Source organism: Xenopus tropicalis, chromosome 2 (genome assembly GCF_000004195.4).
Source record: "Xenopus tropicalis strain Nigerian chromosome 2, UCB_Xtro_10.0, whole genome shotgun sequence".
NCBI classification, from domain to species: domain Eukaryota; kingdom Metazoa; phylum Chordata; class Amphibia; order Anura; family Pipidae; genus Xenopus; species Xenopus tropicalis.
In genome coordinates this window covers 77,055,019-77,079,026 of record NC_030678.2, presented here as the reverse complement: position 1 = coordinate 77,079,026, position 24,008 = coordinate 77,055,019, and the positions used below count along the sequence as shown (strand labels likewise).

Below are 24,008 nucleotides of genomic sequence, written 5' to 3'. Positions count from 1 at the left end.
AGGACTGGTGACAGTCTTTAGATGGGTAGACCAATCAACAGAGTTACAATAGTCAAAATATGATAAGAAAGAGAATGGATTTTGGTAGTGACGAAAGGTCATATTTTAGAAATAAGTGGATATGGGAAGTGAAGGAGAGAGCAGAATTAAGGATAACCCAGGGCATTTGGCCAGAGGAGTGATAGGGGTGATAGTGAAGTCTTTACCTGTAATAGAGATTTCTGGAAGGTTGGGGATGTAAAAGGGAAGACCATGTCTGTTTGATTAAATTTGAAGTATGGCTGGGACACAAGCACCCTATGCTCCAGTGTTTTACAATTTGCACAATAAAAACAGTGAAACCCCTATGGTTGGTTGATTTTTAATTGTTATCATTTTATATTCATACCAAAATGGCCAAGGTATCTTGCAAGAAAGTATTTATTCATTAAATATTAAAATGTAATAATGTGAAATAATTGCAAGCAAACAAAACATATAATCATTATAAAAATATAACAATATCCTGTGTTTAATTATTTATAATTTTTTAAATATTATGCTTTGAAGAAAATGTATTATTATTTGAAAGTATTGTTATACTTAAATTAATTCAGAAATGTCAGTAATGGAATCATTCATTCAGAAATCTGTTATACAGAAAACTCACAGTGTTTGTTTTTAAATGATATGGGTTTTTTTCCTCTTTAAGAATAAGCTAGTACCTTGTACTTGATGGTACCTTATTGATGGCAAAACAATCATCTAGTTTTTAGTAGCCTTACAGAATCGTACTCCAAATAATGGGGAGGCACATTATCTGAAAATTTCATACCTGTACAGTTAAATTACTCAGGTTTTTTTTACATATGTAGAAAAATGAAAAGAAATGTGTGGTGAATAGTGTGTTACGCTATAGTATTAGCATAGTTATATATAGTTACATATACTGTATATATATATATATAATTCATTTAGTTAGATGGAGCCCAAAAAACAGGCAGTGCATAATGAGCATCAGATGATAATTATTTCCATAATGATCAAGTGGAATAAGTGCAACAGTGTTCCATTTGGATGGCTGACTCTGCTTCTACGAAAAGTTATCCTAGGAGAAAAAAAGAGATTAGACTAAATTAATTAAATGCAGTGGAATGAACATGACATTAGTTTCAGCAACATTTTCTCTCTGCATTCAGGATTTGGTTTCTAAATTACAGCAGCAAAGCTGACAGTTTGTTCAGATAAAGTAACCCAAAGCTAGAAATGAGGATTGTTTTTGAGCTGCCTCCAAAACTGGTTTGCAATGAGGGGAGGTAAGAACATTGTCACAAGTTGTGCTTTGCTAGATATGGCAAATAGCACCTGATTTGTTGCTTTCCTTCATCATACAAATGATGTTACAGGTGAGCTGGAGGTGTATAATATACTGAAAATTAGTAGGTCAGGTGTCAAGATTTGTCAGGTAACAAAACTTGCATAGAAGCAGAGGACAGCAGCTCTAACATTGGTGCATTAGAGTGAAGGCTCAGGGAGTTGCGAGGTTGCTTGGAGGAAGTCAAACATGATATTTGTGGTGAACATGATGGAGGTTAAATATGATGGATGTGTGTGTTCTTCAACCTCATCTACTATGTTACGATGTATTTAAAAACTGACCATCATGCGAACCGACCATCATTTTCTGCATTTTGAAAAAAAAATTCCGTATCGCTAATCTTTTCAAAGTTTTGCAAATATTTCGGCCAAGCGAAATGGGACAGATTCACTCATCACTATCTGTGACTTCTAATAGCTTTATAAATTATAGGAGGAGGTATATTTTCCTCTATAACACAAAACTTTTTTTTTAATTTAGATGAATATCAACTTCCTTCGAGTTATCTTTTCAATATACAAATCTGGGCAAAGCTCTTTATAATTATTCTCTCTTTATGAATCTAGCACAGTAAAATAACGTTCCCTAACCAGAAAAGATATCTCCAATACCCAATCATCTGGTAGTTGGTCTCTGAAGATATGTTAAATACGATTGCTTGTCTCTAATAAGGATCAATTATATCTTAGTTTGGACCAAGAACAAGCTACAGTTGTATTATTACAGAGAAAATGGAAACCATTTGTAAAAAAATTGAGTTATTTAATTAAAATGGATAATGGGTTTCCAGATAATGGATCCCATACTTGTATATTAAGCACTGCCTATATCTAATTGATGTCATAGGGAGCCCTCAATGTCATGTTCTCTTTTGGGCCCTAGGGAGCCTAGTTCAACACTGATTATACAAGTATGCATAAAAGAGAGTAATTCCTTAAGAAAGCTTCTGAGGTCTGTATGATATTATCATTGCAGATAATGAAAGTGCAGTTGGGCAACAAAAGTGTTTGGATTAGAAACTAAGGTTGTTGTTCAACCAAGCTGTGAAAATCCAAGTAGAAATAATATATGAATATATGCAGTTGGTTTTATCTTAGGTAGGGTTCATTATAGCTTCCATCTGATAACAAATCAAACTACTAGCATATATTACTCACATTAGAATGGCAAGTGCTATTTGCCTTGTCTGTTTCCGTAAACTTGTAGGCTTCAACTGAAAAACCTTGTCCTTGTAACTCCACCTTTGATGTTTTATCTATATTACTTGGCATTTTCCTGAACAGTAAGAATAAATACAAAGTGTTACAAACATTAATTATGAGAATTCAATAATACATAAATGAAACTCACTTATTGACTTATTGCACATATTGCTTCTTAGATACATAAACTAACTAACTAAATGCCCTAAACTTAGAAACCTAAATTTGCTTCTGGATTGGGCTGCTGCGTGGCTTCCTGAAGAGAGCAGCGCTAGGATCCATTTGTTTTATCCTTGTCTCCTCCATTGTGGTATATTTAATTTACACATTGTACATGCCCTTCAACACAGGAAAAGAGGAAGAACTGGGGAAACAAGTAAAGTAAAATAAGCATAAAGAAAGGGCTGAATCCTGCCAAAAAAGAATAGGTTTGGCCCCTGAATACAATCCAGGATTTGATTCATCCCTGGCTGAAACATAAGCTAATGGCTGCCCTGCTCATTAGTAAAAGCAAAGTTAGTAGAATTTGCCTAAAACCTTTTATTGCTATTTTAGAGGTTTTACAGGTAATATTTAATGCCATATATTTTACTGAATAATATAATAATCTTATTAAAAAAGAAAAATAAACAATAGGAAAATAAAGGGATAAATTGGCATATTACAACTTTTCAGTGTTTTTTTTTTCATTTGTAAATGTCATTGCTACTGAAAGCAATATCTGACTGGCTATAGTCTATGCTATAGTTCTAACTATAGAAACAATATAGCCAGACATCTGTTTACATGACCTGGAGGAGAAGAAGAATAAGTTAGTTATCATTACCTATTCTTGCATTTTTCAAACAGATTGTTTTGGTGGAGATCCACTTTATAATCCAATCTTTCTAAATTTGATTTTAGTGGTTTCTTGTAGAACTACACCACCCTACAGATGTCCAAAAAAAGCCCTTCAACTCCTTCAGTCAAATTAGAAATATCCTGGGGTTGCTTTTGCAAAAAGCAAAAGCCCTCTACACCTGAGGAATAACATAATACCTCTGTACTTTGGTTTGCAATGCTGGTATTGTTCCTTCCCGACGGATCAGAATCCAGTCTCTGAAGAAGTGACTTCATTTACACTAATTCTAGGCTTGCTATGATCTACATAAGGACTAATGTAAATTTCTGGTCCAAAGTTTCAGTTACATAACCTGTCAACTGTTATGGTTGAACTGAAATGCTCTATGGCATTCCTGCAATTTGCAGTGGATGTATCTCAGGTCCTTATAACTGGTTAATGGAGCTCACAAGAGGATTTTATGTGCCAGGTTTAGGGAGGTGGGTTTTAATTGTGACTCCTGAAATAGAGTATTAATCCCCTATGATTTGTTTGTCCCACAAAAAATGTTACTACTGTAAGCTCTGTTGAGCAGGGCCCTCTCTTGTATTGGTTATTAGTTATGCATTTTTGTATATCTATATTTTTTTAGAGTGATCTATATGTCATGTTTATAAACCCTTCTATTGTAAAGTCCTGCAGAATATGTTGATGTTTTATAGGTAATAATAACACTTAATCTGAGGACTATAAAGTGGCTCAAGTCTGCATACTACCTGTACACAAGTCTGCAGACAAAATGCAGCTATGGGTTGCACTGGTCCAGATAATATAACAATGATAACAGCTCTTTGTCTCATACTGCATAGTCCTATGGCACTCCATCATACCCTTAGTTACGTTAGTTATACTTACCCCTTTCTAGCCATAAGATCCAAGAAATCTGTGGCTGAAATTTTATTACTGTCTGAAAGGGAGTTGACCAGCAAGACATGCTCTTGTTCATCATTGTTTTCAACTTCCAGAACAATGTACAGTGATGTCTCATTAGAAAGATTCTGGCTGCTATACATAAGATTTGTCAGCTCCATGTCTTTGAAAATGGATATCTTTAACTTAATTTGTTTTACTAGGTCTGTAGGTTTCATTGTGGTTTGGTGAATACTCGACTCATCTGTAGTCTGCTTAGTTGTTTTAGGAGTTGTGGTATAAGGTAGAGGTTCAAAAGTAGTAGATGTGGTGTTAGTCTGCTCAGGTGATGTTTGTACTTCAAATGTGGTAGTAGTCGCCTCAGTGGTTGTGGTGTCAGGTACATATAAAGTTGTTGTTAGTAGTGTGGTTGAAAGAATTTCAGTAGTACCTGACCCACTGAATTCCTCAGTGGTTTCGATGAGTTGTGTTGTGAATGTAGTTTCCTCAAGGGTTATAGGCTCAGAGGATGAAGTTTTGGTTGTGGGCGGGATAGGAAACTTTGTTGTTGACTCAGTGGTTGTGGTGTCAGGTACATATAAGGTTGTTGGTTTTGGTGTGGTTGAAAGAATTTCTGTAGTACCCGACCCACTGAATTCCTCAGTGGTTTCAATCAGTTGTGTAGTAAACGTGTCAAATGTAGTTTCCTCAAGGGTGATAGGCTCAGGGGATGTAGATTTGGTTGTAGACGGGATAGGCAGCTCTGTTGTTGACTCAGTGGTTGCAGTGTCAGGTACATATAAGGTTGTTGGTTTTAGGGTGGTTGAAAGAATTTCTGTAGTACCCGACCCACTGAATTCCTCAGTGGTTTCAATCAGTGGTGTAGTAAAAGTGTCAAATGTAGTTTCCTCAAGGGTGATAGGCTCAGGGGATGTAGATTTGGTTGTAGATGGGATAGGCAGCTCTGTTGTTGACTCAGTGGTTGCAGTGTCAGGTACATATAAGGTTGTTGGTTTTGGTGTGGTTGAAAGAATTTCTGTAGTACCCGACCCACTGAATTCCTCAGTGGTTTCAATCAGTTGTGTAGTAAATGTGTCAAATGTAGTTTCCTCAAGGGTGATAGGCTCAGGGGATGTAGATTTGGTTGTGGACGGGATAGGCAGCTCTGTTGTTGACTCAGTGGTTGCAGTGTCAGGTACATATAAAGTTGTTGGTTTTAGGGTGGTTGAAAGAATTTCTGTAGTACCCGACCCACTGAATTCCTCAGTGGTTTCAATCAGTGGTGTAGTAAAAGTGTCAAATGTAGTTTCCTCAAGGGTGATAGGCTCAGGGGATGTAGTTTTGGTTATAGACGGGATAGGCAGCTCTGTTGTTGACTCAATGGTTGCAGTGTCAGGTACATATAAGGTTGTTGGTTTTAGGGTGGTTGAAAGAATTTCTGTAGTACCCGACCCACTGAATTCCTCAGTGGTTTCAATCAGTGGTGTAGTAAAAGTGTCAAATGTAGTTTTCTCGAGAGTGATAGGCTGATAGGATGAAGTTTTGGTTGTGGGCATGGTAGGGAGCTCTGTTGTTGACTCAGTGGTTGTGGTGTCAGGTACATATAATGTTGTTGGCTTAAGTGTGGTTGAAAGAATTTCTGTAGTACCCGACCCACTGAATTCCTCAGTGGTTTCAATTAGTGGTGTAGTAAAAGTGTCAAATGTAGTTTCCTCCAGGGTGATGGGCTCAGGGGATAAAGTTCTGGTTGTGGACAGGATAGGCAGCTCTGTTGTTGACTCAGTGGTTGCAGTTTCAGGTACATATAAGGTTGTTGGTTTTAGTGTGGTTGAAAGAATTTCTGTAGTACCCGACCCACTGAATTCCTCAGTGGTTTCAATCAGTGGTGTAGTATAAGTGTCAAATGTAGTTTCCTCAAGAGTAATGGGCTCAGGGGATGAAATTTTTGTTGTTGGCGGGGTAGGGAGCTCTGTTATGGCCTCAGTGGTTGTGGTGTCATGTACATAGAAGGTTGTCGTTATTGGTGTGGTTGAAAGAATTTCTGTAATACCAGACTCACTGAATTCCGTAGTGGTTTCAAACAGTGGTGTAGTGAAAGTGTCAATTGTAGTTTCCTCAATGGTGATGGGCTCAGGGGATGAAGTTTCAGTTGTGGGCAGGATAGGGAGCTCTGTTATGGCTTCAGTGGTTGTGGTGTCAGGTACATATAATGTTGTTATTGGTGTGGTTGAAAGAATTTCTGTAATACCCGACTCACTGAATTCCTTAGTGGTTTCAAACAGTGGTGTAGTGAAAGTGTCAAATGTAGTTTCCCCAAGGGTGATGGGCTCAGGGGATGAAGTTTCAGTTGTGGGCAGGATAGGGAGCTCTGTTATGGCTTCAGTGGTTGTGGTGTCAGGTACATATAAGGTTGTTATTGGTGTGGTTGAAAGAATTTCTGTAGTACCCGACTCACTGAATTCCTTAGTGGTTTCAAACAGTTGTGTAGTGAAAGTGTCAAGTGTAGTTTCCTCAAGGGTGATGGGCTCAGGCGATAAAGTTTCAGTTGTGGGCAGGATAGGGAGCTCTGTTTTGGCTTTGGTGGTTGTGGTGTCAGGTACATATAATGTTGTTATTGGTGTGGTTGAAAGAATTTCTGTAATACCCGACTCACTGAATTCCGTAGTGGTTTCAAACAGTTGTGTAGTTAAAGTGTCAAGTGTAGTTTCCTCAAGGGTGATGGGCTCAGGCGATAAAGTTTCAGTTGTAGGCAGGATAGGGAGCTCTGTTGTAGCTACGGTGGTTGTGGTGTCAGGTACATATAAGGTTGTTGTTTTTAGTGTGGTTGAATTAATTTCTGTAATGTCATGAGTGGAAAACTCTGGAGTTCTTGGCTCATATATAGTAGTATCCAACTCAGTGAATTCCTCAGTGGTTTCAATCAGTGATGTAGTGAAAGTGTAAAGTGTAGTTTCCTCAAAGGTTATGGGCTCAGAGGATGAAGTTTTGGTTGTGGACAGGATAGGGGACTCTGTTGACTCAGTGGATGTGAAGTCAGGTACATATAAGGTTGTTGTTATTAGTGTGGTTGAAGGAATATCTGCACTATTGAGAGTTTTTGGCACATTTAAAGTAGTATTCAACTCAGGTGCTGTTGTGGTGGAAATTGACTCTGCTGTCAACGTGGAGGTGGGTTCTTCAGTGGTTTCAATCAGTTGTGTAGTAAAGGTGTCAAATGTGTTTTTTTCAAGGGTGATCGCATTAGGGGTTGACGTTTGGGATGTGGGTGATATAGGGTGCTCTGTTGGGGCCTCAGTGGTTATGGTAGACAACTCTGGTGTTGTTGACTCATATGGAGTAGATTCAGACTCAGGTGTCGCTGTGGTTTCAGTGGTTATCAGTGGTATAGTGAAAGTGTCAAGTGTAGTTTTCTCAAGCGTGATGGGCTCAGAGGTTAAGGTTTGGGATGCAAACTGGGTATCAAGCTTTGTTGTGACCTCAAGGGTCGTTGTTGATTTTAATGATTCAGAAGTGGTAGTACCAAAGGTAGAACTAAAGTTGGTAGTTGTGGGTACAGAAGTGGTTGTTGTAGGAACAATGGGGGTTGTCATGGCCTCAAAAGTTGTTGTTTGTTGTATGGTGGCAGATGTGGGCACAGAAGTAATAGCTCTGGTTGTTGGAATAGAAGTAGTAGTTGTTGGCATAGAGGTCATTGTAGTGGTTGTGGTAAGAATTGTGGTAGTAGTAGGTACAGAAGTAGTAGTTCTGGTTGTAGGAATCAAAGTGGTTGTTGACACAGATGTGGTTCTGGTTGTAGAGATAGAAGTGGCGGTTGTGGTTGAAGTAGATGTAACTGGTATTTGTTCTAGAGAAGAGGAGAAGAAAGCATATTACATGAGAAAGCACATACCTTGACAAAACATGATGCTAGTATTGCTTCTGTTCGTTTATTGTGTTTTTGCAAAGTATTTCGTTTGAAAGGTAATTAGGGATAAAAAAAAAAAACTGCCCCACTTTGTCATATATTGCAGTTCTAAAAATGTGTTTTAATGTATCAAACAAACATTAATATGTTTTTCTATGGAAACATCAGCCACAGCAACTGCTCCATAACAGTGGACCAGCTGAGAAATATGTGCTGAAATGCAAGAGCATTTACTAATAGGTACAGCCACACTAATTCCCCCTAGCGTATTCTGGTCTGGTGCTACCTTAGGCACTGGACCTGTGAGTGCACATCACTATGACATCATAGTAAAATGCCTCTGTGTATGACATCACTTTCTCTTGCATGCCACTGAAGGCACACCCTACCCCCCATCTCTGCAGCCGGATTTTATAGGAAAGTATCAGGCAGCAGGGGAAGTGGCTTTTTTTCACCAAAAAAAGTTTTATTTGCCATATTGGCATTCAAGAGCCACTCCCTAAAGCTGCCACCCAAGCACAGGCCCTTGGGTGCCTATAAAAACACCTTTGCTGATGCCACATTTTGAACTTTCCTCTCCTAACTCATTTCACATCTTGCTCTGCATTTGGTGGTTATGCACAAACACTCTGTAAACCAAGTACAAACCACTGTCCACATAAAAAGGGTTCTTGTCTCTCGCGTCAAAAAGAATTGTCTCTCATCAAAAGAATTGTCTCGTGCCAAAAAGAATTGTCTCTCTCATTAAAAAAGAATTGCGCACAACAATTTTTTTTTTTTTGGCATTTTTCCTGTTTCGCAAATCTTTTAAAGATTTGCGAAACGGGACAGATTCGCTCATCACTACCTACAATCAATGCAGAGGACCTGTGGTTACCAGTAAACTATAACTGCATGCAATACAAAATAATTAAAAATGGTCATATGTAGTAATATGGGGGGGGGTTACCAATAAAAATTAACCAATAACTCGATAACATTTATCATTTACCATAACTTTAAATGGATCAGTGGCGAGTTGAAAGAATATATCCTGTTGGTAGGTGTAGGTTACAGGGTTCATCTCACTGCATTAACACAAAGTGCTTATTAAATTATGATAAAGTTGGAAAAGTGCCTTTGCTGATTTGTGCATTGTTGGTTACTTCCTTTGCTATGAGGACATATTTGCATGAATAAGGAAAGATTAACTGAGACCGTGGGCCACGTTGTTTTTCTCTGAAAACTACACTGGCCTCAGGGTAATATTGTAGAAGCACCACACCTTTTCTTCCTGGATACTCTCTATGGCCCAACCAGGTACACCTTCACAGTATAGTGAAAAACTGGCTTTTTGCTTCTAGATTTGACTTTTCCCTCTACTGAGCATATACATCCTTCCCCGGTGATGCAGAAGGATCCAAGTACAGGAACAAGATTGTGATGTTGTGCTTCCACAGAAGTGGAAGTGTGTTTTTCCTTTCACTTATTTTATTATGTTACTTGGTATATTATGTGGCATGATACATAAGATGACAAGGCCTCTTTTATAGTATATTCATTTCAAGTTTATAGTATAAGCTTGAAATGAAGTATTAAAATTGTTTGTTCCTTTTGCATCAAAAGAAAACACTTTTAGCTGTACTCACACTATTCTATGCAGTCGGGGAGCTTACCCCATTTCTTTTAACCACCTGTGCATCAATGTGTCAGGGGGGTTCCAAAACGTTGATGCACAGGTGGTCACAATAAATTGGGTAAGCATAGAATAGTGTAATTACAGCTCCTTAAAGTATTTTCTATTGCTGAATTGACAGTGCCAGTTAGTGGTGAATGAATCTGTCCCATTTCGCTTTGCTGAAAAATTCGCAAAAATGCATTGATGTCAATAAGCGCCATTTTTTCCTTATGCACAATAATTTTTTCCTTTATTTTTTCCCTTATTTCTTATTCCAAAGACATTAAAGTCAATGGACATTTTTTACAGTGAATTTTTTGTAATGGCGAATTTGCCAGTGACGGAATGCAGAATTTCTCCACAAATTCTTGCCTGGTGAAAAAATTCACTTATCACTGGTGCCGGTTGTGTAAAGAGGCTATTTGTTCCATTACCCTGTTTAAAGCGTCTATATAGTTTACAAGAGTATAAAAGTGAATGTATCTCTTACCTGTACAGTACACATCTGTCCTTAATGTTCCTGAAAATTTGTAGACATAGAATCCTCCAGGACAGGCTTTCACAGGGATTTGTGTTCCACTTGAGCAACCCGTTAGATAGTTAATTATAAGGGGCACCATAACCACTGCGCTTGTATTCGTTGGGAGGGTGCCACCTAGAGTGAATGGCTCAAGGGAGCCACATTTCAATGAACCAACACAACCCTCCTTCATTATGAAATTATTTGTGTACCGAAACCAGCCAAAGTAAAAACGGTCAGTAGAGAATCTTCTAGTGGAGTTAATGGTGAAAAGCCTGCTTGTCCCATCTAACCATGCATAGTTTGTACAGGGATCAGCGCAAATGGGCACATTATTTATATTCATACAGTCTTTATCTGGATCACAGGCGGAAGTGGGACATCGAAGAGTTCTGCTGGTACTACAGAGGTAGATGCCATTCTTATTAGCGCATGCTGATAAGGTTGGACAGTTATTTAGTGTCATGGATGAACATTCATTTATATCCACACATCCCATTAATGCTGAGTTCCATGAGTAGCCTTGTGGACAGCAGTTTAAGCTGTTACAGAATACAATCGGTGTACAGTTAAAACCGTCTCCAACGTAGCCTTGCTTGCAGCTGCACTTCACATAGCCAGTCTCCTGGGTACAGTCTGAGCTAGCCGTACCATTGCAGTCACTGCAGGTTTTGGCATCTAAAACAAAATATATCTCTAAAATAAACATGCTAGTCTTCTAGGCAATAATTAAAACAATTTTAAAATAAAAATCAAATGTCATTCTTCCAAACCTCTAAGAATGAAAAATAAGTATGTGTTTGGTCCAGGTCTTACCACACAGACTACACACAGTTACTTATGTTTCTTCCATAAATATCACACCCACTATGGCTAACCCTAGGGTTCATTTGCCTAATCAGTCCCTGCGATACATTGTGCATAAAACCACTTTCAAAGGTACTTATTTAAAAATGCACTCCTTGCACTTACCTATAGTTACATTTCCCCAATCCTTTCTGCCTTCCGTTCTGAATTGAGAACCACTGCACCTATTGACGCAGGGAAGCTCTGGGGGCCCCTCAGCGGCCTGCGTCAATCAGTTCAGGTGTACAGAAAGAATGGAGCACACACATGACTCCCACAGCGAACACCAAAAATTATGCCAGGCAGACTTTCAAATTATTTGGCACAACTGCACCCAATTTGTGACAATGTAATTTTGGTTAACCAGATACATTTGCAGTAGGCACAGCACAAGAACATTGTCCCTTTGGGACTGCATTGATGCTGGAATTCTGGGGAAAAACTCTGCATTGTGAGGAAAAAAAGCTTACATTATTTTTTTCTTATTTTATGTTGTAGTTCCCTTGAATGATAGATCAGTTTGTACTGAGCAGTGATACACTTGCTCCTTCATGAAAGTCTTGGGCAAGGAAAGCCTTCAGATTTATTTTTATGCATCCTGAAATACTATAGGGTTGATTCATAAGGTTCGTTAAAACGAGCACTATTTATAGCATGCGGTAAAAATTTTATTGCGTCTTATTTTTCGCGTTTTAACGCACGATTCACTAAAAGGATACTTGCGTTAATTTAGACGCCATGCTGTTTGCGTTATTTAAGTCGCGAAGGCTATTTTCATGCGGTATTTGACGGAACACGCGCTAATTAACGCAGCGCGCACAAACTGTCGCCACGTGCAAAAAAACGCACGCCATATTAGCCATACACGCCATTACTTTCGGAAAACTACTGTTCTGAAAATGACCATTTCCCTGCAAACTGGAGGCTGCATCACTCTAGGGCCAACACATACTTGAATAAATAACACTGCAAAGTCCATATTGTGTTGCCAAAAGCTCATGAACTGTACTTTTCTATCATTACCGCCTGCCCCAAGTAGGTGTTAATTTTCGCACAGACTAATGCGATAATTAGCGCTTCTAAGTGTTTGTGAATCATGCATTAGTATTATTTCTGCTGCATTCTAACGCATTCGGTTGCGTGCTATTAAACGCACGCGATATTGCGACTTAATGATCGTTTTTTCGGGGGGTTTTTTCGCGTCAATTTTAACGCAAAAAAGCATGCGATAATGCTTATCGACCTTTAGTGAATCAACCCTTATGTTTATTAAATACATAGTAGTACATAGTAAGTTAGGTTGAAAAAAGACATACGTCCATCATGTTCAAGCATAATGCCTATATATAACCTGCCTAACTTCTAGTTTCCTTTAATAAGGCAGATGGTTAGTACATGCATGTGTCTAACTGTAGGTCTCAGGTTCAGCACTGTTGCTATTGGTACATCTTGACTTGAGCACAGAGATGGATTTTTGCCTTTATAAATAAAATTACTTGCACCATATTTTGATATGCAAAACATTTTTTAGAGCATTCATCTGTGGCTGTTGCATTTAACCAGAGTCTTTTCTTGTTTGTCCCACATCTTGCATTATTAGTATCAGCATAGGTGAAACTATATCTTGTATAACTGTAGTATTTCCAACTGTTATTTAATTTCTTTGCTTGTATCCCTCACCTCCATTCCCTAATATTGAAACATACTATAAAGGGAAGAGAATGACAGGTTTCTGGCAAAGGAAGGTGATTACATTTACTAAAAGAATAAGGGGCCAATGCAGAGACAAGATGGAGAATTAATGCTATATTCTACATGGATGTGGGAAAAACCAAAGGAATGTGAACCAGAAGTTCAGTCGTGTAACTTGGTCGCCAGGACCCCATGCAAAGAAATCTTTAGAGGGAGCCCAGCATAAACAGTCCCTCCTCCCCGCCCTCTCCAGGCCCGAACTGCGCCAAACGTCCCGGTCTATGCCACTGTTTTAGAAAAAGGTAGGAGATGGGGCTGGAGAGGGGGGACTACAATATAGAGTACAAATAATTCACTCTACCATTTAAATTTTATTCTTGAACCAACAAATGTATTTTTTTTAATTGTAATATTGGTCAGTAGGCAGCTATCTCAGTGCATTGTGCCCAAGACTGAGCTTTCAGAAGGAACCAGCGCTACGCATTAGAACTGCTTTCAGGTAACCTATTGTTTCTCCTACTCCCATGTAACTGGAAGAGTCCCAAGCCGAACTTGGATTTCTTACTATTGAGTACTATTCTAATATCTACTGGGAGCTGCTATCTTGTTACCTTCCCATTGTTCTGCTGATCGGCTGCTGGGGGGGGGGGGTTGATATCACTCCAACTTGCAGCTCAGCAGTACAACAACAACAACAAACATTTGTAAAGCGCTTTTCTCCCGTAGGACCCAAAGCGCAGTAAAGTGTGACTGAAGTTTATCAGAGCACAGGTCACATGGCTGTGGCACCCTGGGAAATGAAGAATATGACTAGCGCCATGTGAAATTTCTTTAGAAAAAAACATGTTTAGCCACGACAGTATTCCTTTAACTTTGTTCTAAAATGAGCACTTGGTAATTTTTCTACTCAGAGGGGCAGATGGTGCTCAGAGTGGTGTAACAATAGAGGAAGCATGGGGGGTCAGGGGGGACCTGGACAGCAGGGTCTCTATACATTCCTGTTACCAGCCAGTACTCACTTTAAATGCTGAAAAGTTGCTACAGATTACTGTAAAGAGACAACACTTGACTGGTGGTGGTAAGTTATTCTACTTTACCTAAATTGTGATTTTTGTAAAACCTATGGAACAGCAAGGCATTTGAAATAACCTGTAATATTTACATACGCTGGTTAAAGGAGAAGGAAAGGCTAAGTCACTTGTGGGTGCAAAACTGTTAGGCACTGTTAGGCTGGTGCCCCTGTACGGAGAGAACAGCACCAGCCCGGGGTAGCAGCGAGCGCTTCCTCCTTCCTTTTCGCTTGTGCGCGCATGCGCAGTAGAGTGAAAAGCCGAACTTAAACTATAAAGTTGGCTTTTCACTCTACTGCGCATGCGCCGGCTGACGGATTTTGCCGGAAGAAGAGAAAGGAAGGAGGAAGCGCTTCCTACAGGTACCCTGGGCTGGTGCTGTTTTCTCCTAACAGGGGCACCAGCCTGGGGTACAAGGTAAGCGATTAAAGTCACTTGGGGGTGCCTAACATTTTGGCACCCCCAAGTGACTTAGCCTTTCCTTCCCCTTTAAAGATAAATAAAGGATTAATGGTTATGTCCATAATTCTTCAAAGGATATTATGTTGCACTGAAAAATGTGCCTTTATCTATTAACATTTGCAAGAAATGTGAAAACCATTGCATTTCTGGCAGATAAGAGACATATTTATAACATAGCACTATATTAACAAAGATAACAAGAAGGAATAAACAAGAAGGAATACTCACTTGATGAAATAGCTGGAAAATAGAAATATAAAATGATTAAGCATTACTTTATTAGTGAATTTATAACAAACAAAATAAAAAGTATGCAAAATACAACATTTTCAGCCCTAACTGTCATAAACTGGTAAAACAATATCAAAATATAAAAGAAGCAAAGCTAAAGAAGATAGAACTGCAAAGTATGTTTAAAAAATGTTTTCTCCTTTCATATTTTGATATTGTTTCACTAAGAAGTGTGCATCTGAACAGGACATGAAAGTAAGAGCCTTGCTTAAGGACGAAGACACATGGAGCTATTTAGAAGCAGCTACTTGTCATGGCTACTAAATGCCAGAAAATACCCTGCCATAGGCAATACTGAGAACTGCCTCAGCTAAAACACTCGTAGAGACAATTATCAGTAAATGATCAGCATTGTCTATTTTAGTTGCCATGACAGGTAGCTGCTACTAGTAGGTCTGTGTTTGGAAACTGCCTGCTGTGAGTGTTCATTTTGTCTCCATTTTGTCAACCTAAAGTTGGACAAATGTTAATGAACTAAGCAGTGTCATGTAAATAAATATAATAAGGCTTTTGTAATATCGGTTGCCTTGTCAACACACCATACACACACCAAATATCATATAAAACCTTGTTCCGCACAAATATCGGTGCGAGTATGGATACCTAAAGATAGAACACAGAGAAATTTGGGTCACACAAATATTTAGAAAAGTTAAAAAAGTATAATTTACTGTATTTGTGCAATCTGTGTCCTAGTACCTTATACCGCCTACTACTGTGCAGTACAATAAAACATTTCCCTTTAAAATTAACTACCAAGTGGCGTCATACGTTTAGTCAGACCATAATATTAGCAAATGCCCTATAACAGAGGACACACCTTATTAGTCACCAACTACTGTTAATTTGGAAGCTGAACCATATATTATCTTCCATCACACTCCGAATGAAGCAGCCAGAGCGAAACGCAAATGGTCAGCTTGGTAACGCATTGGAATAGGAACATGGAGTGTGTGGGCACCCGATAATCAAAGTAACGAGTAGGAGCCACCTAAATGGTTTATATATGGCAAAAAAATTAAGGAGACTGGTGAGATTTCAATGTTTGTAAGTGATTGCATTTCAAAATCACGTGTCAAGTAAATTAGCTTTCACCTGTGCGTAGTTGAACTATATTATTGAACATGCATCAGGTCACAAACTTACAGTGGGGGTTGGTAGGATTTTACATATGGTGGAAATATATGTGTTTAAAAAAATCGTTGAAATCTAGGTCCACACTGAATTTATGGGATTTATTAATCCATAGATGGTGTATGTTTTGATTAAACACCACACTGTTCTGCATTATATGTATAACATGTTCCTGTACCTCTGCTTTATGGTCTGACCCCAGGTGCGACACCACTTGGTTAGTTTTAAAGGGAAATGTGTTTTTGTACTGCACATTAGAATGTGGTACAAGGTGCAGGGACACTGCACAAATTAATTATACTTTTTCCACTTTTCTAAATATTTGAGTACCCAAAATCACTTGGTGTTCATATATTAGTTTGTGATATGAGAGCACCCCCCCTATATTTGGGGGTGCTGGTAAATTATTGCATTGTTGCATTTGTACTCGGAGCTTAGTGATGTAATTTCTGCCACATGACTCATTAAACTTGTATAATACTCGGCCTACGACCTCATGCTTTTATATGGTCATGGAACTCCTTGGTGACTTATAATATCCCTAAAATGTACAATAGGGGGTACTTTATTTACTATATTAACAAAGAAGAAACAGAAAGAAATAATTAAAAAGGAATACTCACTTGTCATGACAGCTGAAAAATACAAATTAAGATATGATTAAGCATAAATTAATTAATCAGTTTGAATGAGGTAATCATAAATACTATCATCAGCCCTAATTGTCTCTAACTGGCACAATCTAGACCATTTTAAAGTTGGCCAGATGTTAATGGACCAGCAGCGTCGTGCAAAAAATGGCGCTGTTTGCCCATCTCAAGTAATGAATAGCAACCAACAAGATATCTGCATAAATACACAATGCAATGCATTGTAGAAATCAAAGTCATATACTAAGCAGTGATGTAATTTTGAGGGCCCCCCAAAACATTCTTTCTGTGCCTTTTGTCCCCCCCCCCCCCCCCCCCGAAAATCAGAATTGTGTAAGAATTTGCAGGTATCCTTTTGCCTCCTACCCATGGATGTGAATTTCCTTCCTCAATACTTACTCCACTAAGGCTAAAAACAGTCTCACTATTTACAATGCAAACATATATAGAACTTAAATTCTGGATTACTATATATTAACAGACATTTTTCATGAAATCATTTGTAAATCGGGAACACCCAACCTGGAGCCCTCCACAATTCCTAGCAACTGCTGATATCCATAGGTTAGAGGGTAAGAAGTTGGATATCCTTGAAGGCAACAATAAGCAAAGTCAGTTATTATTACTAGTTACTATCTATATTAATAATATTTTCTTTGTAATGTTACTCAGTACAGGTATGGGATCCCTTATCTGGAAGCCCTTTATCCAGAAAGCTCAGAATTATGGGAAAGCCATCTCCCATAATATATGTAATCATATAATTGAAACTTTTTAAAAAGATTTCCTTTTCTCTGTAATAATAAAACAGTACTTTGTACTTGATTCCAACCAAGATATAATTAGACCTTATTGGAAGCAAAACTATCTTATAAGGTTTATTTAATGCTTAGGTACATTTTTAGCAGACATTATATGGTGATCCAAATTATTGAACAATCCCTTATTCCCAACATTTGGATAATAGGTCCCATACCGGTATATAGCCCAATGTAGAGGAACTTGACACAGATGCCTGCTCTGTCCTGCCCAAAGACCTGCCCTTTTTATTTGATGATACAGTTTTATTGTAAACCCTTCTCCCTCTGTGGTCACAATGAGAAAGTGTTAATATTACAGTAGGGAAGAAAAGGTACACAGATTATAAAATAATGTAGAAGACAGTAATTTCAATACTTCCAGTAAAATAAGAGTACTATATTTTTAAAGCTTACTCTGTGAATGGCTTCCAGTAAAACACAAGGTCAGCAACACAGCTCCCAGCAGAACTGAAAATTTCTCCATATTGCTGATACTCCTTGGCCTGTAAAGAGGTGGAACTTCAGGTCAGTCCGGTAAAATAAAATATACAAAATGCTGCAAATCTAGATGTAAATGTGCATTGTGTCTCCTTGTGGTTCCAGATCCCAATGCATAGATGTGATCTATTTCATAAAATCATACATTTTTCATTCACTTCCATATTTACAGCCCTACTTTAGAATATCTTAATGTTAACATAGCCTTACCTTTAATCTGGACACAACTGATAATGAGAGCAATATGCTCAGCAGGTCAGGCTTTATATATATATATATAAGGAACCAAAGAATTTTCACGCCCAATCAGAAAAGAAAAGGTGGAATCTAAAACTCGTTACTTTCATTTCATGTCTACCAGTATATTGAGCCACCAACTAAAGTGCCTTAGGCTTGACTTTTAAGCAAAGTGACATCCTTCTGTGAGTGACATGACATTAGACAACACCCTGAGGGGCCATTTCAAAGAAAAGTCTTTCCCTTCCTTTAAACCTCTGTGTTTTAATGCAATTTCATTTCCATATCTAATATTCTTGCTCTAATTAAACAGTGTGTACCAAAACTGTCTTTGTAAAAGAAATTTAATGATGAAAAAGCACAGGTTCAGATACACAAGGGGATAAAAATATAAGGGAACCCTGCAGATAAACATAAAAAGATCCATGGAATGACATTTTTTATTGCAAGATGACATAAATCCATGGGGTGTATTATGTGCAATAGCCTCATACTGGGGGATAGTTTGTCTTTCCATATACAGAAAAGTAATATGAGATTCGAAAAGAAAAAAATAACTTGCATCCTAAAAGTGTCAATTGTAGTTTACATCATAAAGTGCCCATGTGGTCTTTTGTATGGAGGTCAGACCATCAGGCAACTGAAACAACATGTTGGTGTGTATAACACAAGCATTAGGGCAGCATTTGTTATAGATAGAGCAGACAAATGAAAAGGTAAAAACAGAATATAACCCACAGAAATTTTAGCAGCCACTCACGGATCCCACAGCAGAATTAACTTTTATTTCAAACAAATGTAGAGCGCACCATAGCCTTATGCGTCACCTGACACAGCACTTAATCTGACCTATATATTGTTTACCACATTTGGCACATATTAATAAATAAATCACATCCTTAACATTACAGCAAATGTATTGCCTGATTATATAACTTTTTCTTGTCACAGTAGAAGGTTTTTCCTGCTGTTAAGGACCATGTTAAACTACATCTATCCATAGCATTGCAAGCAAGCTCATCTGAAATATGCCTTTTTCCCAACTTTGTTATCTGCTTTTTTTTTTTAATCATCCATCCCCTTTTTGGTTAATTAATGTGTTTTACTTAACTGGTCGGGTGTGGGTTTATATTTCTTTGTGTTTCTCATTTAAATGTAGCCTTTGATCAAGTGTTATGTGTGTAATTTTTAACAAAAAAGTGACTAAAGAATGCAGGACTTTTTTGTTGATTTTTGTATTGAAGCCTGCAGCAACGGGTTAAGTCCTTTTGCACCTAAATGAGAACCGGTTGTGCCACTTTTCTTTGGAGACAGGCACAGCCCATGTGTTGATCACATCACATGTTGCAATAACATGGCTCATACATCATAATACAATTATATACGTTTATGTAATACACACTGCTGAACATCTTCATAGGGTAACCAAAATAATATCTAATAATCAACGTATATAACACAAAGTATATAGTCCATAAAAATTAACTTTAAAGGAGAAGGAAAGTCATTTTGGCATTTTACTGCCAATAGATTTGCCACATTAGTGCCACCTAGAACAATATTTTGGTAGAAATAATATAAACGCAAACTATCTACTGAATGGTAGTGTGTTGGGGGTTTCCTTAATGGAGAAGGATCTAGGGGTTTTTGTTGATAACAAATTGTCTAATTCCAGGCAGTGTCATTCTGTGGCTACTAAAGCAAATAAAGTGCTGTCTTGTATAAAAAAAGGCATTGACTCAAGGGATAAAAACATAATTTTGCCCCTTTATAGGTCCCTGGTAAGGCCTCACCTTGAGTATGCGGTGCAGTTTTGGGCTCCAGTCCTTAAGAGGGATATTAATGAGCTGGAGAGAGTGCAGAGACTGCAACTAAATTGGTTAAGGGGATGGAAGATTTAAGCTATGAGGTGAGACTGTCGAGGTTGGGGTTGTTTTCTCTGGAAAAGAGGTGCTTGCGAGGGGACATGATTACTCTGTACAAGTACATTAGAGGGGATTATAGGCAGATAGGGGATGTTCTTTTTTCCCATAAAAACAATCAACGCACTAGAGGTCACCCCTTTAGATTAGAGGAACGGAGCTTCCATTTGAAGCAGCGTAGATGGTTTTTCACGGTGAGGGCAGTGAGGTTGTGGAATGCCCTTCCTAGAGATGTGGTAATGGCAGATTCTGTTCATCAGAATATCCAAGGCTATTGTGATACTAATATCTACAGTTAGTACTAGTGGTTGTATATATAGTTTATGTATGTGAGTGTATAGATTGGTAGGTGTGGGTTAGGTGTGCTGGGTTTACTTGGATGGGTTGAACTTGATGGACACTGGTCAACCCTATGTAACTATGTAATATATTTATTCTGCAGAAACCATTACTATACCAGAGTAAACAGCTTTAGAAGCTTTCTCAATTTGCTTAAGATAGCAGCTGCCATTTTATGTAGCTTCCTTCCTGCAGTCTCTAACCATTATAGCTGAGATCACACATTCCTAAGGGAGGGGGGAGGGAGTTCTTAGCATTCTGGTGGGAGGGGGAAGCAGGAGAGAGGAGAGAAGAGAGAACTGTGTAGACTCTGGCCCTGGAAATTAAGGCTGTTTCTGAGAGATGTTTACAAAAAACAGACCAGAAATCCTGTGTTTCTTTTGATAGAGGACTCAGTGCAGCATTACTGTAAGTGCTTATTGCTGTATTTACATAGACCTTTCTGATAAAGCTTACTTAGTTTTTACCTTTCCTTTTTCTTTAAGGAAAGATATATAAATGTAAATCATAATTCCTGTTAAGTCCCCTAGGCTGAAGGGTTTTTAACTTGTTGATCCATTATCCAGTCTATTGGTTCAATACCCACCTTGCTGTAATTTCACAACATGTTCCTGTTCTAAAAACTGCACATCATTATGACTATGTTCACATTCTGCATAATGTTTGGGTACAGGAAGCGTGTTTGCATTTAATGCTCAACCCATGTTGCAAAATATGATCATTAGTGATGGGCGAAAAGTTTCGCCAGGCATGAATTCGCGGCACTTCGGCGTTTCGCCATTGGCGGATTGTTTCGCGAAACGAATGAAAAATTTCGCCGCAGAAAAAATTCACTGCACGTCCAAAAATTGTCGCCGGCGTCAAAAAAGAATAGTCACGGGCGACAAAATAATACCGCGCGCCAAAACAATAGCCGCACGACAAAATAATAGCCGCGGGCGACGAAATAATAGCCGCGCCACAAAACAATAGTCGCGGGCGACGAAACAATAGCCGCGCGACAAAATAATAGCCACGGGCGCAGAAAGAATAGCCGTGCGACAAAATAATAGCTGCAGACGACAAAATAATAGCCGCGGGCGACGAAACAATAGCCACGCGACAAAATAATAGCCGCGGGCGACGAAACAATAGCCGCGTGACAAAATAATAGCCACGGCGACAAATTTTTTTTGTCGCATGACATTTTCGCCGTTTCGAGAATTTTTCGCCGTTTCGCGGATCTTTTGAAAGATTCGCGAATTTTCCGGCGTAGCGAAATGGAACAGATTCGCTCATCACTAATTATCATGTATTTTTTGTGTCATCTCACCTATTTTTATATAAGGCCACAGGGGCAACATCAAAGACAAAATAGTCAGTGTTACATGTAAGATGATTACATAAATCAGTGTTGTTGTCCTTAATACTGGAACATTGTAACACAAACCTATATTGGGTACAAGATTTACATCTAAACATGCCTTGCTATGGGGGTCCCAGGAAGGAAAATCTCACTGTTTTACTGAAGAAGATGCAGCCCTTACTAATTTGGTTCTCAAACCAAATCAGTTAACATCTAGTTTACTGCACCTTCTTTCACATAAAACATCATCCTGGATGATTCTTCTAATGTGAATAAATTGACTATGGTGGATGTTGTTCAGGATGGTAACTGGAAAAGAGAAGTATAGAGTTATTGGTTTTATAAATATTAGTTTCCTGGTTACCAGTGTATCATGAATATTAATAACAAGAACATTCAAAAATGACATTTTCTTGTGGCTAGCCTGTAAAGTGAACTTAATGTGTGGATTTTAGCTATTGAGAGAATCAACCAGCTGTACCAATGACTCCATGTCACCCCAAACCGTTTGGGTTATACCCTTTATAGAAAACCTACAGATAAAAATTTATTTTATGCATTATAATAGTTGCCCTCCACAATTGATTAAAAAAATCACTGCCCATATCTAGTGATTTTTTGCCGGGCATGGATTTGCTGCATAATTCCACATTTTGCCATTGGTGGATTTATTTTGCGAAACGGCTGCAAAAATTCACTGTGACAAAAATTCAGTGAGAAAAAAAAGAAGTCATGTTTGCAGCAAAAAAAGTCGTGTCTACATCACAAAAAGTTGCGTGCATCAAAAAGTCATGCAGTAGCCAGGTTTACCTGAAGTTTTGCTGTTTTAGCAGATTCGCAATTTTTTTGGGCGAAGTGAAACGGGTTACAGGTAATAGATTAAGGAAATGCGGGACATTCATTGAACTATCAGGGACAGCGGGATGCGCTGGCTGGAGTGCACCCATAAACAGTAGCCCCCATGCCCCCAATTGCCCCCATAGACAGTACCCCCATATACAGTGCCCCCCATAGACACTCCTTCTTCTTCTGCAGCTCCTTGTGCTGCGGCGACAGGCCCTTTTATAAGGTTGCGCCCCGCGTACACGTACGCATGGGGCACAACCTCCGCCAGACAAGAAGCAGAGCCGGAGAAGAAGAAGGAGTGTCTATGGGGGGCACTGTGTATGGGGGTACTGTCTATGGGGGCATGGGGGCTACTGCCTATGGGGGCATGGGGGCTACTGCCTATGGGTGCACTGTATATGGGGGCACTGTGTATGGGGGGTACTCTCTATGGGGGCAATTATGGCACTTTCTATGGGGGCACTGTGTATGGGGGATACTGTCTGTGGGGCAATTGGGGGCACTGTCTATGGGGTCAATTGGGGGCACTTTCTATGGGGAGTACTGTCTATGGGGGCAATTGGGGGCACTGTGTATGGGGGGTACTGTGTATGGGGGCACTGTGTATGGGGGTACTGTATATGGGGGCAATTGGGGGCACTGTGTATGGGGGCACTGTGTATGGGGGGTACCATCTATGGGGGGGCAAAACTGGTACATAGTTATAACTCACTTATAACTGACTACCTTCTCTCTATATTTGTATTTTATATGTAGGAGTTGCTATATTGTTTTCCTTAGGTAGTACAGTATGAGGGTATAACACATTTTGCGTCTGATCCCACCATTTCAACTATATAAAAGGAGTATTTTTTTTAAGGGGGTGTGGCAATTAGGGCGTGGCCATAAAAGTGTGCATGGTCAAAAAAATTGCCGCACTGCACGCGCCAAATCTTTTTGTCACTCTTTTCATTTTTCAAATGTTGGGAGGTATGCATAAGGGCCTAAAAACGTTGCGTGTACTGTCCAGATTTTGCCCATCGTGGAATAAAGGCCTTTTATTTTAAAAGAAATTTTCCTGACTGGTGCTGATCATTACGGACTTGCTAAAGGGTTTTCAAGCAATGCATAGCCAAATAACTATAAGAGATGTTATATTCTGAATTTCATAACTTTGCTGGGACTCAGTATCAGTTATTAGGCAAGTTTTGGGCAAGTTCATATGGAAAGGAAAACTCACTTCTGAAATGAGAACTTGGTTGTAAGTTTGTAATGAGTCTCCTGGATTCTATTTTGCTTCTATTATTTTCTCTATTCCGTGCTCTCTAGCAGGGCTGGAACTAGAGGTAGGCAGAAGAGGCACCTGCCTAGGTGCAATGATGGGGAGCATCAGGCAGGTACATACACCTTCTGCATACACCTATTCTGCACTCTCTTGCCCCAGTGCTCTCTTGCAGGGTGTGTTGCAGTTTCTTGCCCCCTGCGCGGCACCCCCCGGTTATGTCATTGCACATGTGCGTGCACATAA

The 24,008-nt window shown here is 39.0% G+C and overlaps 1 protein-coding gene across 1 annotated transcript; it reads right to left on the bottom strand.

Annotated features, from left to right (window-relative positions):
- Nucleotides 1–490: 490 nt before the first annotated feature.
- Nucleotides 491–18,106, bottom strand: LOC101732232 (mucin-2-like). The gene is made up of 8 exons (XM_031896883.1): nt 18,023–18,106; nt 17,729–17,817; nt 16,488–16,499; nt 14,668–14,679; nt 10,340–11,047; nt 4,295–8,132; nt 2,515–2,632; nt 491–1,087 (listed from the first exon to the last, which is right to left on the bottom strand). The coding sequence occupies exons 2-8, from the start codon at nt 17,796–17,798 to the stop codon at nt 1,073–1,075; spliced, it is 4,773 nt and encodes a 1,590-aa protein (XP_031752743.1). The 5' UTR covers nt 17,799–17,817; nt 18,023–18,106; the 3' UTR covers nt 491–1,072.
- Between the last annotated feature and the right edge of the window lie 5,902 nt (nt 18,107–24,008).